Source organism: Drosophila rhopaloa, unplaced genomic scaffold (genome assembly GCF_018152115.1).
Source record: "Drosophila rhopaloa isolate 14029-0021.01 unplaced genomic scaffold, ASM1815211v1 contig_3, whole genome shotgun sequence".
Lineage (NCBI taxonomy): Eukaryota > Metazoa > Arthropoda > Insecta > Diptera > Drosophilidae > Drosophila > Drosophila rhopaloa.
In genome coordinates this window covers 214,406-229,074 of record NW_025335123.1, presented here as the reverse complement: position 1 = coordinate 229,074, position 14,669 = coordinate 214,406, and the positions used below count along the sequence as shown (strand labels likewise).

The 14,669-nt window shown below is 38.8% G+C and overlaps 1 protein-coding gene across 1 annotated transcript; it reads left to right on the top strand.

Moving 5' to 3' along the window:
- Positions 1-8,787: 8,787 nt before the first annotated feature.
- LOC123038005 (protein GVQW3-like) lies at positions 8,788-9,102 on the top strand. Its single transcript, XM_044461431.1, has one exon. The coding sequence runs from the start codon at positions 8,788-8,790 to the stop codon at positions 9,100-9,102; it is 315 nt and encodes a 104-aa protein (XP_044317366.1).
- Positions 9,103-14,669: the final 5,567 nt, after the last annotated feature.

Below are 14,669 nucleotides of genomic sequence, written 5' to 3'. Positions count from 1 at the left end.
ATTCGCAGATTGATACACGGTCGAAAAGGTGTTTTTGGGATAACTCATGAGGCACCCATACATCGAGCTTTTTTGTTAAATTTTTCGACTTTAAATGCCTATGGACGGTTTCCGTGCTTAGTTGCAGCTTCTCAGCGATGGTTCTAATAGTGACATGACGATCTCGATCCACTATTTCCATGATTTTATCCGTATCAACGGTCACTGGTCGTCCGGAAGGCTTGGGTGTTTCGGTATCAAAATTGCCACTTCGGAATCGCCTAAACCACTGTTCGGCGGTTTCAATCAAAAGTTTGTTATCTCCTAAAGCCTAGTATCCTGATCGACGAAAACCGTACGCCAGTCATGAGAGAGAGCGAGAGGCAAACAGCTGGCATTCACTTTTCGTCGGGCCTTTTTTTCACGTCGGTCTCCTGATCGACGAAAAAAATACCAGAAAATTCCATAGCGGAAATGAACTTTGGGTGAACCCTAGCGAAAAGATTAAAAAATTTAATCTTTTGGCGTGCGCTTCTCACTGAACATTATAAGAAATGGAGGGAAAAACTCAAAAAACTCACAAAAGTCGATTGCAGGTGTTTACATGTGAGGACAAAATAACATTAACACTATCTGGGGTGCCTCTTGTCAGAGCAAAATGTTTTTTAGGTCCAGAATGTACGAAAAAACACAATAAGCAGTTTTTCCCTGTGCGTGGAAGCTCATGTAAACAAACTATATGTCATTTTAAAGGTGATGCCAATACCTTTCAAACGATATACAGCATTGCCAGATACGATTATATTTGACTTCACAAGCGAAGCGCGAAATTTAAATGTAAAGACCGGTATGTCATTACCAAACAACCTAATATTTCTTATAACGCTTCTAAAAAGGAATCTATTTCTATTGGAATAATAACTAATACCCTCGTCATAAGTTCTGAAAATCTCCCACCTATTATAATTATTAGGTTATTAACTCTTATATAAATGAATCTATTTTTATTGGAATAATTTCCTATACATAAAGACTTTTCCCGCTTAATATGCAATTATTAAATTTTAAGATATTCCCTACTGTTATTTGTTTCCCTGACTTTAAATTTATCTTCCAAAATGTTTATATAAATTTGTGTGGGTTTTCGGAAAAACGCTTTGCAAATAAATATGTTACACTGTTTTCATCAAAATCATAAGGAAAGTTTTCAACAAATACGTTCAACATACGTTCAAATACGTTCAATGAGAATATTTGTTGGCCCCTGTTTTTCAGAGAAGAGCAATCTATATGGACAATATAACAATAAAATTGCATAATGGTATTATAATTTCAGTCAAAAGTTTGGAACGCAGTGAAGGAGACATTTCCGACCCTATAAAGTATATATATTCTTGATCAGCATCACAAGGAGAGTCGATCTAGCCATATCCTTCTGTCCGTCCGTCGGTCCGTTTCTACGCAAACAAGTCTCTCAGTTTTAAGGCTATCTGCTTGAAACTTTCCCAAAAGTTGTCTTTCTATTGCAGATGAATAAATGAATCCATTTCGTTCAAAACGATCATATCGTATATTATTTTAAAACACTCAGCGTCAACCAGCAAGGCAAACTCAAGCCATTTTAGACATGGACCTAAAGATTGACAGGCATGTTGTTTCAACTGAATAATAATATGGATACAAATGACTCGGGCAATAGTCCACAAGAGAATGTATCTGACAATCAGATACTTCAAAACCACCGCAAATAGTTATAAGTATTACAAAACCTGAACCACCTATTTTAACTCTTTTCGGAGGTCACTAGTCTAAATAACGTTGCAGTTAAAGTTAACCAATGAGAAACAGCAGATTTTTTCCCAAAGGCTCTAAAACTTATAAAGCTATTGTTGATCATTTTGATAAAATGGAAATTTAAAAGGCTCTAAAACTTATAAAGCTATTGTTGACCATTTTGATAAAATGGAAATTGATTCCATACATACCAAATTAAAGCAGAGAAGTCTCACATAATAGTAGTAAGAGGGCTCCATCATAGTACATTAACCAAAGAAATTATTGTCAATTTAAAACAATGTGGCTTTGATGCTCCACATGTACATAACCCAAGATCTAGGACTAACCGAGATGAAAAGCTCAACATATTCTTCATTAATATTAAGCCATGCGTAAAACACTTTGCCGTCAAACAGTGAGAATAGAAAAGATTCGCAAAACATCAGAAATTGCTCAATGCACACGTTGTCAAGAATATGGACACACAGCCAAGTACTGCCGCCGTCATCCTAACTCTGCTCAATGTGGTGAAACTCATCCCTAAGATCAACAGCCTTCCTTCAACTCTATCTCTAATTTTATCCGTCTTACTTCAGGCGTCCCACAAGGAAGCCACCTTGGCCCACTTCTTTTTACATTATTTATTAACGATCTCCCTCTAGTCTTGACAAAGTCGCGTGTCCTCATGTAAATGCTTTTCAAACATGGTGTTGTGAAAATCTGTTGGATTTAAATAGCGCTAAGTGTAAAGTAATGACATTTTTTAGGGTGAACCCACAATATGCCACGTATACGCTGGGTGGTGTTGCGTTGTCTAGAATCGCACAGGTTGATGACCTTGGCGTCCTTCTTGACCCAAAACATAAGTTTTGTGACCATATTACTTCCATTGTAAATAAAGCCAGTGGAGTACTTGGATTTATTAAAAGGTGGTCAAAGGAATTCGATGCTCCCCATGTTACAAAGACTCTGTTCATTTTACTAGTATGTCAAATCCTGGAGTACTGTGCAAAATAACTTTTTTTTTTATTTGGGCCTAATCTGGAATGCAATCCTTATTTTACCATCCCACTTTAGTAAACTTCTTTTGATTATTATATTAGTCGACTATCCTTATTAAACCGTAGAACGATGCTGGCACTACTTTTATTCATAAACTTATTCATGGGGATGTGGAGAGTTCCGAGTTACTGGGTCGCATAAAACTTATCTGTGCCTAATAGAATTACCAGGAACTATATTTCTCTTATAATGGACTGGGGATAGATTAACTCTCCAACTCCACAACAACGCTTCAGCCTCACTATGAATACCCTCAAGATCCCTATCTGGAATGTCAATGGCATTTCAGATAAAGTCAGAGAATTTGAACTCTTTGCGCATAACAACATCCTTTGCCTAATAGATACCCATATATTAAGTCACACAGCAACCTGCCATATCTGTGATTTAGACTCTGATCGTATTGCTCTTGTTGTTGATCTGCACTCAAATGGAGTTTATGTCACACCAAGTCCTCGGTTTATCACAAGTCAGACTTACCTCATCGCTTTCAAACATCATCTTGAGAGTTCCTTTAAATTAAATTCGATTCTGGACTCTATAGAAGGCATCGAGAACGCAGTAGATATTCTTACTGAAAATATTTAAAGAGCTGCTACTGCTTCAACACCACCAGACCATGTTCTTCGTCATATAAGTTATGGTATTGTTCTTACAAGGGAGGCCAGAGAACTAATAAAAAGAAAAAGGAGCCTTTGTAGAAGAGCTATCCGTTCTTAGATCCTGAAGACCGAAACTTTAGGAACCGGGCATCAAGACAATTACGAACATTTTAAAGAGAACTTAAAAGCGAGATCTTCGGTGGACCACACCGTTGATGTCAACTACTCGCTATGGAAGTGCACGAAATTGCTTAAAAGACAACCCTTTAGAAAAGTTCCTGTCCGATGTCCTGGTGGTGAACGGGAAAAAAATGAATTGAAGCAGGCTAATACTTTCGGTCTTCATTTAGAGGATCGTTTCACTCCCTATGAATTTGCTTCGACAGAGCAGGCTAGATAGACTCAACAGAATTCGCGACTTCATTAAAGATGTCATTGACTATTAAGCCTATAGGGATTGAGGAAATAATTGAAGTCATCCAATTATTGCCGAAAAATAAAGCTCCGGGTATTGATATGATTTGTCACGCTACGTAAAAGCCTTGCCTACTAAATCGTTCATTTAAATAGCATTGATTTTTTAATCCCAAAGTAACGGAAATTAGCTGCGATTCTGATGATCCACAGACCCGACAAACCAGAAACAGATTCTGAGTCGTATCTCCCTGCCATATCGACAGTGTGGGAAAGGCTTACTGCTCAACGGCTCCGATTAGTCATAAGCCAATAACATTTTTCTTCGGACCACCAGTTTGGCTTCAGACATGGCACAGTATAGCAGGTTCGCAGACTAGCTTTGCACATCCTGCAGGCTTTCAATGAGCTTGAATACGGCAATGCAGTTTTCAACGACATGCAGCAGCCTTTTGATAGAGTCTGGCTTGTTAAGCAAGCTTAAAAGCTTTTAACTGCACTCTACTTTGGGCTCTTCAGGGCATTTACATAGGCCGCAAGGCAGCCGTCAAATTCGACCCTTGGCGCATCAGCAGCAACTACAGCAACGGCAGAAAAACCAACAACATCCACAGCAACGGCTCTTATCGCGGAATCGACTGTGATGTCGACTGCAGCGCCAAATACAACGTGAACTAAAAATATGACAACAAAACAAAACCAAAATAATATTCAACAAGAAAGGAAGCGAACTTCGGCAAGCCGAAGTTTATATACCCTTGCAGTTATTACAAATCGACCACATTTCGATTTCTATGCCTATATTACTAAAAACAATGAAGCTATGTCGATTTTGCGCTGCAATTTGCCATCGTTTCTATGGCAGATATTGTTGTTCGATTTTAATTTAATTAAAACCGTAATTCCATATCCCAAAGAACAACAAAAATAATTAACAAGAAAGGAAAGCTAACTTCGGGCGGAGCCGAAGTTTATATACCCTTGCAGAATACTCTGTAAATTATATTCTCCAAAATTATTGATATGATGCATTCTTAATACTCATAAAAAATCCCAACTTCCTAACTTTAAAAACACCAAAGTTATGGCATTTCCAATCGTTCAGTTATATGACAGCTATAGGATATAGTCGGCCGATCCTTATGAAATATGGTAGATCGGATTGATTGGCCAAATATAAAACCCATAGGAAATCCCAGCATTCTTAATACTCATAAAAAATCCCAACTTCCTAACTTTAAAAACACCAAAGTTATGGCATTTCCAATCGTTCAGTTATATGACAGCTATAGGATATAGTCGGCCGATCCTTATGAAATATGGTAGATCGGATTGATTGGCCAAATATAAAACCCATAGGAAATCCCAGCTTCCTAACTTTACAAACACCAAAGTTATCTTAACTTTCTAACTTTACAAACACCAAAGTTATGGCATTTCCAATCGTTCAGTTATATGGCAGCTATTGGATATAGTCGGCCGATCCTTATGAAATTTGGTAGGTCGGATTGATTGTCCAAATATAAAACCCATAGAAAATCCCAACTTTCTAACTTTACAAACACCAAAGTTATGGCATTTCTGATCAATCAGTTATATGGCAGCTATAGGATATAGTCGGCCGATCCCGGCCGTTCCGACTTATATACTGCGTGCAAAGGAAAGAAGGGTGTGTGTAAAGTTTCAATTCGATAGCTTTAAAACTGAGAGACTAGTTTGCGTAGAAACAGACAGACGGACAGACAGACGGACAGACGGACATGGCTATATCAACTCAGGAGGTGATCCTGATCAAGAATATATATACTTTATAGGGTCGGAGATGCCTCCTTCACTGCGTTGCACACTTTTGACCAAAATTATAATACCCTCTGCAAGGGTATAAAAACACAAGAAGGCATATTTATATTAAGTTGTTTAACTGAGTAACGGGTATCTAATAGTCGAGGCACTCGACTATAGCGTTCTCTCTGGTTATATTATATGGGTTCTATGGGTTTTATTGTTGGCCAATCAAACCCACCTACCAAATTTCATAAGGATCGGCCGACTATATCCTATAGCTGCCATATAACTGAACGATTAGAAATGCCATAACTTTTGTTTGGATTTTTTATGAGTATTAAGAATGCATCATATGAATAATTTTGGAGAATATAATTTACAGAGTATTCTGCAAGGGTATATCAACTTCGGCTCCGCCCGAAGTTAGCTTTCCTTTCTTGTTTTTATTTAAAATTCTATAATTTATTTTAACTATAAGCGCAAGGGTAAATAAACTTTAGTGTTTAGGGGAACTCTAGAAAGAATGTTTTTTCTGAAATTTGTAGAATGTTTTTACTTGTTACAGTATTTCGATCATAATATCCTTTTAATATAGATGTATTAATATCGCATATTCCACAGATAAAATGGACGGATTGCTGTTCCACGTTATCCACGCCATTCTTGTCCCAGGAAAGGAGAAACGAGGCTTTTCGTGAAGTTTAAAAGTAAAATTTACAATTCAAGACTCCCGAGATAACTTCATCATATACAAAAGCAACGTTGGAGAACTCAAATCTTACTTTAAAACCAAAACAGATGAAAACAACAGAAAAAACAAAACTTTGCAACCATTAATTCGTTGCATTGGGTCAAGCTCATTTTGCATTGAAAAACATTTTGTTTACGTTTATTACGAATTCCCGATATGTTGAGTAGCGTATCAGTGTGCTTAAAAATTTTTGTAGTTTTAAATGTTCCTAAAAACGGATATAAAAAATATGATACTTTGCGAGCTGATAAATGATTTGAAAAACAAGAAAGGAAAGCTAACTTCGGGCGGAGCCGAAGTTGATATACCCTTGCAGAATACTCTGTAAATTATATTCTCCAAAATTATTCATATGATGCATTCTTGATACTCATCAAAAATCCCAACTTCCTAACTTTAAAAACACCAAAGTTATGGCATTTCCTATCGTTCAGTTATATGGCAGCTATAAGATATAGTCGGCCGATCCTTATGAACTTTGGTAGGTCGGATTGATTGGCCAAAAATAAAACCCATAGAAAATCTCAACTTCCTAACTTTACAAACACCAAAGTTATGGCATTTCCGATCAATCAGTTACATGGCAGCTATAAGATATAGTCGGCCGATCCTTATGAAATTTGGTAGGTCGGATTGATTGGCCAAATATAAAACCCATAGAAAATTCCAACTTCCTAACTTTACAAACACCAAAGTTATGGCATTTCCGATCAACCAGTTATATGGCAGCTATAAGATATAGTCGGCCGATCCTTATGAAATTTGGTAGGTCGGATTGATTTGCCAAATATAAAACCCATAGAAAATTCCAACTTCCTAACTTTACAAACACCAAAGTTATGGCATTTCCGATCAATCAGTTATATGGCAGCTATAGGATATAGTCGGCCGATCCCGGCCGTTCCGACATATATACTGCGTGCAAAGGAAAGAAGGGTGTGTGCAAAGTTTCAATTCGATAGCTTTAAAACTGAGAGACTAGTTTGCGTAGAAACAGACAGACGGACAGACGGACAGACAGACGGACAGACGGACAGACGGACATGGCTATATCAACTCAGGAGGTGATCCTGATCAAGAATATATATACTTTATAGGGTCGGAGATGTCTCCTTCACTGCGTTGCACACTTTTGACCAAAATTATAATACCCTCTGCAAGGGTATAAAAATATGCCAGCTGACAAGTTAAATACTTTATAATTTCAACTTAAAACATTACTTTTATTACATTAATATATTTTTTCTTGTTTTTTCTTCATTTTAATATTATTGCGTAAATTGAATTTGAATTTCACATTATGTTTTTCCGTTTTTTCTTTGTGATTGTTTTCTTATCTTAATTAAATTAAATTTTTTATATTATTCTTTAATTTCTAAAAATACAAAGTAATACTAATAAAAAATGATTTCCTGTAAAATTAGCTTGTTAGTCTTGGACAACATTGATAACTTTCTGTTCCATATCAAGAAAAATTACACTCTAAATCCATGTCTAAGTTTACCCTGCTGCTTTCCAGATTGCGTTTAAAATTTTTCCAGTTTTAAAAGTTTATCTGCGCACACGAAAAAAGAAGCCCTAAATTCTCTATAGTATGTGCAAATGAAACCATATAACAGAGCCTTTAAAAAAAAATAGAAAAAACATATTCTAATCTTAAAGATGCAGGCGGATTGTCAGAAGTTGAAAATGACCTCAAGAACCTTTTAACTTATTGTGAAGACCCATTCAAAGGTTTTTCGAAACAATATAACTTAATTAAAAAACTAAAACATCGAAATTTATATATTTGCGTTGACGACTCTAAATGAAATAAGATAGATCCGTTGGGGTTTCAATTACGAAAGTTTTTTAAGCTACGAAACGTATTTTCCAGTTTCATACAAACGTTAAAGTTTTTAAAAAAAATATTATTAATTTAGTGAATGGAAACCACACAATTCATTATATTGCAACGGTATAAAAAAGTTTTTACAAATATAGAAAATATTACATGCTTTGGGCACATTCAATTACGCAACCTAAAATACAAAAGATGTAATGTTTTGTATAATTGTAAGCCAGAAAAAATGTTTGAAGCTTATGAGATTAAAGAGATTTGTAAGAGCTTTAACAACTTTTGAACTGTTGAAATCGAATATGATGATAATATGATTTTCCTCCTATCGAATACCATTCAATTCACTATAGTTTTCGCCTGAAAGAAATATGTTATTTTTAAGAAAAAGTTAAGTTCAGGTTGTCAAATATCTCCCTTACGCTTTTTTTGGTTTTTAAATTTGGCGGCTTTGTGTAAAGCGCCACATATCGGTATCGGGCAATGCTATATATCGATTGAAAGGTTTAGACATAACCTACAAAACGACGCTATTCAAAACAAGTTTGGTTATTGCGTTGAAAAGTTATACATGTCTAAACATGGAGTTCGCTAACGCCGGAATTCGCGCTGTCTTAAAGTTTTCCTTCGTAAAAGGTAAATCCGCTGGAGAAACATTCAGTGAGATTAATGGTGTTTTAGGAGATGGTATTCTATCACTTCGAACCGCGGAGGAATGGTTTCGACGATTCAGAGCCGGTGAAAACGACACCATGGATAAGCCAGCCGGCGGAAGACCTGTGACGACGAATACCGATCAAATCATGGAAAACATCGAGCTAGACCGGCAGGTGACTTCTCGTGACATCGCCGAGGAGATAGGAGTTAGTCACCAAACCGTTTTTAACCATCTGTAGAAGGCTGAATACAAAAAAAAGCGGGATGTTTGGGTGCCGCATGATTTGACGCAAAAAAACCTTTTGGACAGAATCAACGATTGCGATATGCTGCTGAAACGGTGACTGGCGACGAAAAATGGATTACATACGACAATATCAAGCGAAAACGGTCTTGGTTAAAAGCCGGTGAATCGTCCAAAACAGTGGCCAAGCCGGGATTGACGGCCAGGAAAGTTTTGCTCTGTGTTTGGTGGGATTGGAAGGGAATCATACACTATGAGCTCCTCCCATGTGGCCAGACGCTTAATTCTACCATCTACTGCGAACAACTGGACCGCTTGAAGCTGTCCGCAGACGGACATGCTTATATCAACTCAGGACGCGATCCTGATCAAGAAGATGTCAAAATGAGAATACCCTCTGCAAGGGTATAATTAATATATGTTTATCACGTTTTGAATTGTTATCGCTTAATTCACTAGAGACTTCAAGTTGAAAAAGCAGAAACGATTGTGGAAATGTTAAGGTCGGGCAAAGATTTCTTATCTTAATCGGATTTTTAAAGCTTTTAATCAGCAAATTAACAAAGTTTTTGCGAAAAGCGTGACAAACAATTTGTTTAAATGGTGCCACCACCATTTCCAACCGCGATTATTATTTGTGAATGAAATCAGTTGTTATCTCTGTTCGTTTACGTTACGCTTAGTTGGTCCTATCAAAATCAAAGCAAATCGACAGAAAGTAAATATTTGCATGTCACTCGACATTAAGTGGCCACTTAACAGGGTTTTGTATTGAAGCTGATCGCGATTTTGCAATGGGATCATTGCTACCTAGGAGTACACTTGGGCAGAGCGGTAGTATGGCGAGCCCACATCTCGGCAATCAAAGCCAAATGCCTGCAAAAGCTACAAAAGCTTGACTGGCTCCTGCGCTCGAAAAAACTGCACTTCTCAAATAAGGCCCTGCTAATTAAAGCCATTATCACGCCTACTTGGACGTACGCCATTCAAGTATGGGGCACTGCCTCTAAGCATCAGCTTGAGAGGCTTAGAGTTGTGCAATCACGTGCAGCTCGTCGAGCATCCGGGCTCCCCTGGTACGTTACTAACTGTGCCATCGAGAGGGACTTTCGACTATTACCTATCGGGGACCAAATCAGTCTACACAGCAGTCGTTACGCTGACAGGATAGTGGCACATCCAAATTCTCTGACGAGTGACCTAGCTGAGCCAATTTCTCTCCGACGGCTGAAGAAGCTACATCCCACCGATCTCCCTACTTGTAAGATCTTATAATATGTTCTCACTTATTTTGTTACTTCGCAACTCGTAATAATTGTTACTTAGTATTTAAGGCTACTATGTATCCATAAAACTCTTTCTCGTTAATTACGCTAGGTTAAGTTCAGAAGGCACTGAACAGATTCCAGTGAATAAAAAATAAATAAAATAAAAACAAAACAATGGGAGCTCCCCGAAATTCAGTTCACTTGCTGCATAAAGTCACAAAGAAAATGCATTCATCTTGGGCAACTTATGCATTGGTTGTTATTAAGACATCCTATTGATAAATACCCCACTACTAAATAAAAAGGGTCAACGGAGGAACCTTCAATTCCTACAGCTTTGTTCCATTCTCCCTGCTGGATTTTCGACAACAAAGCATTTGACATTACCTGAGATATTCAATGCTTTTAGCCCATTTTCCACGGCGTTGAAAACGTGTCAAATGGAGCAAGGAAAACGGCGACGCGATAGTTATGGGGAAAAAGAAGTTTATTTGTTCGGTGCAGCCATGGAAAGGCATCTACATTAGAGCTGGGAAACTTTTGATGGCACTATCGAGGTATCGAATATTTGCCTCTCTGCGCTACTATCGATGGTTTTTTGACACTATCGATAGTGCTGGGCAATTTTCGCACCGCACAAAAAACGATACTATAAATAGTATCGAATTTATGTTCCCAAACCATCGAAAATATTGAATGGCACCACCATCGATAGTTTCCCAGCTCTACGATACACTTCCGACGAAGCAGAGCAGAGCATGCTGAGCCCATCCCACAAGTCGGAAGAGGAGACCGCCGAGCTGATATCTGCAATGGCCAACAACAAGGCACCAGGCGATGATGGTATCAATGCAACTGCATTGAATCTTCTCCCTCCCAACAGCAAGAAGCTCATCACGCTTATTTTTAATAAGTGCTTGCAAATGGGACACTTTCCATCACTATGGAAGCGTGCTGAAGTGGTCATGATACCTAAGTCTGGCAAACCTGAAGCTAATCTCGCCTCTTATAGTTTAATCAGTCTACTGACAGTGCTTTCCAAGGTACTCGAAAGAGTATTTTTGAGTAGAGTACTGCCGGTAATGGACGAGGCTGGTCTGATCCCCGATCACCAGTTTGGATTCAGCTGCTGCCATGGGACTCTGGAACAATGCCACAGGCTAATACAGTGCATCCTGGACGCTTTTGAAACCAGAATGTACTGTTTAGTGGTGATGTTGGATATCAAGCAGGCCTTTGACCGGGTCTGGCACCCCGGCCTCCTCCTAAAGCTGAAAACCGGCCTGCCTCAGCCATACTTTAGATTTCTAAGGTCATTTCTGGAGGACCGAAGGTTTGCTGTCAGATGCGGAGAAACCCGACCTGCCATTAAAATTGTCCGTGCTGGTGTTCCCCAAGAAGCGTATTAGGCCCCATGATGTATAACGTCGTCGCGACCGATCTCCCGGTGCTGCGGAGACCGGACTTAACGGCTGCCACCTATGCCGACGACACCGCAACTCTGGCTGTAGCGGACTCCCCAGTTGGAGAAGCAACTCCACCTACTCAACAATTGGCAGAGGAAGTGGAATATCTTCGTAAATGGAGACAAGTCCACCGCAACCACTTTCTCCACCCGAAGGGGCAACTGCCCTCCGGTGTCCCTCAACGACATCTCAATTCCACAGGTGGACACGCCTACTTGGGCTTCACCCTCGACAGAAGGCTGACCTGGAGAGCGCACTTGCTCAAGAAGCGTCGCCAGGCCGAGTCCAGAGCCAAATCCCTGTACTGGCTGATCGGTAGGAGGTCCAAGCTGCCGACATCCTCGAAGCTGTGTGTTTACAAGGCGGTCGTCAGGCCCATTTGGACGTATGGGATACAATTGTGGGGCTCAGCCAGCAAGTCCAACATCAACTGCATTCAGGTGCTGGAGAATAAAATACTACGCATTGCCACGAACGCCCATCTATTTCACGATAACGCCACAATTCACGAAGTGGGTGGAAGAAGAAGTCCAGAACCTATTGATAAATAATAAACTTCACGCTATTAAAAAAAAACAGGTATGGCTGATTTTTTTTTCAAAAGAGGTAGGGGTTTGCTTCTCAAATAAAGCTGGGAATTTGGTTTTAACTTCTATTCTAGAAAGATTCTCGACTGTCTTGCATTTTTGTATAGCAAAAGCTCTTTTTCTTGCCGGGCATTCAAGCTCTGTAGCAGAATGAGGCTGTTTGCAATTAGAGCACTTTAGAACTGCAAATTTCTCCTCTCTTGGATGCAAGAGGGAGCAGTCGCGACAAATTTTATGGGTTTGTTTGCAGTGTTGGGGAAAATGACCAAACCTAAAACACCTGAAGCACTGGCTAAAAGGAACAAACAGTTCGACCTTAACTTTAGTGTATAGGAAGATGTGCATCCTAAATGATTATTTTAACCCTGGAAGTAGGTACAATGTCTTTATTTTCATTTTTTTGTTTACACGGATAATGTAATGGATGGGAATTGGCGATGAAATAAACTCTTTTAATTCAGGTAGGGAAACTTGTGTGGGAATTTGAATGATGATGCCGGTTTTGCAATTGAAATGTTTTAATATTTTAGGTTCGTACCCTTCTTTTTTTAAATTTGATTTTTATTAAATAATTTGCTGCTTTCGCAGCCAATTTTGTTCACTTTTATTATCTTTTAATTTCAGATTAAACAGAACTACATTAAGTTCTAACGCATTAATTGGTTTCTTATTTTGTCTATTGAAGTTGTCACTGTTTTTTGTCGATATATACGATATATGGTCCTTTATGGTTGGGGGGTAAAAAAAGCATAGAATTTTCCTTATTGCTGGCGTTGCCGTTGTCTTTATGTTCTTCTTTTGATTGGTTTTTACTGTCCTCTAGGTCATTGCCCTTCTTTATGTTTGACTCATATGAATCCGTTACGTTTTCTGGTGTTTCTGTATGTTCACTTTGTCTTCGTTTGGTCTCCCTTTTTTTTGAATTGCGGTAAATTTTGGGCGTTTTGTTATGGCTGCATCCAAGCTCAAGGGTTTATCCTTGGCTGATTGCGTCATTTTTTGTTTAAGGGGATTTATCCCCGTTTTAAACTTTTTTAAAACTTTGCTACAGTAAGCAAAAAATTCAAAAGAATTGGTTTAAATAATTGAGTTTATTAAATTGGTTGATGTTGTGTGGTTGGTTTAAACCACTTGTTGTAATCTATAAAGTTTAAATATTTGAAGAGCACGTGACTTTCTTCGCCGGTCTAGGGTTGCCAAGTGTGACAACTTACCTTTGTCGCTGCCACGCAGCGCTCACGCGGCCATTGAGAAGAATTGGGACGGGGCGCCTTAATAACATGCTGTCGATTGATAGTTGCAATCGATGGTTACAAGGATTTCTCAATATCAGTCTCACCTGTGGCAGGACTTCGGAAAACTATAATGGCAGCACCGATGGTAACGCTTGGCCTCACAATCGATAATCGAGTCAAGAGAGTGGCCAGACAACGGAACACGAAATGATGAATTTTGCAACGGGGAAATGTTCGAACTTCACGCGGGAAACTGTCTAGGGAACGGGGAACTGTATGGGGAAGACTCAAGTCGTTCAGGACAATGCCTTGGGAAGAGTCTAACACGAAACACTCTTGGGAAAGTTTAAGTTTTTGAGGGAGCTGTCTTGGGAAAGTCTTTTGAGGAAGAGTATGGTGAATACAAGTCGGGCGGGAAATTCGAATGGCCTAACATCAATGGCTGGTAAATCGCAACTTTTATCACGTTTCCGAAGAAAGTGGGGAAGAAGAGGAGTGTTAAAACTCCCAATGTAAAAATCCCAATGCTAGAGAGCGGCCTAGCAACAGAGGAGGAGGCGAGAATCCCGTACACTTTACATCGGTTGACAGCCTAATCAATACAATATTTTAAACAATTTTAATCTGATGGACGTTGATGCACTACGAGCAGTACAAACAAGTGGCCCAACGACACCAAGCACGTGCTTGTTACGCGCGGGCCCTATTATCAATTTGGGCAAAAAATGCGAGTTCGCGAGGAAAATACATAAATTAAATAGAGACAAGACACAAGTGAAAATAAAAGGCACAATTAAGAGAAAAGCAAATGAGTTAAAATATTAGTTTTTAGTAACGGGATAGAAGTGGAAATGCAGGTTAGATGATAAAGGTTGTTATAAGTATTACATAGTAAAGAATACAAATAATTAATTAATAATTAGCTCCCAAATCTGTCCTGCTGCGGCTATATAAAGTAGTTTTTGTTTTTTCGGCCATTTTAAGCTTCGGGCGTTTTCTCATATTG

Coding starts and splice junctions, on each gene's coding strand:
- LOC123038005 (XM_044461431.1), top strand. CDS start 8,788: ATGGAGTTCGCTAACGCCGGAATTCGCGCTGTCTTAAAGTTTTCCTTC.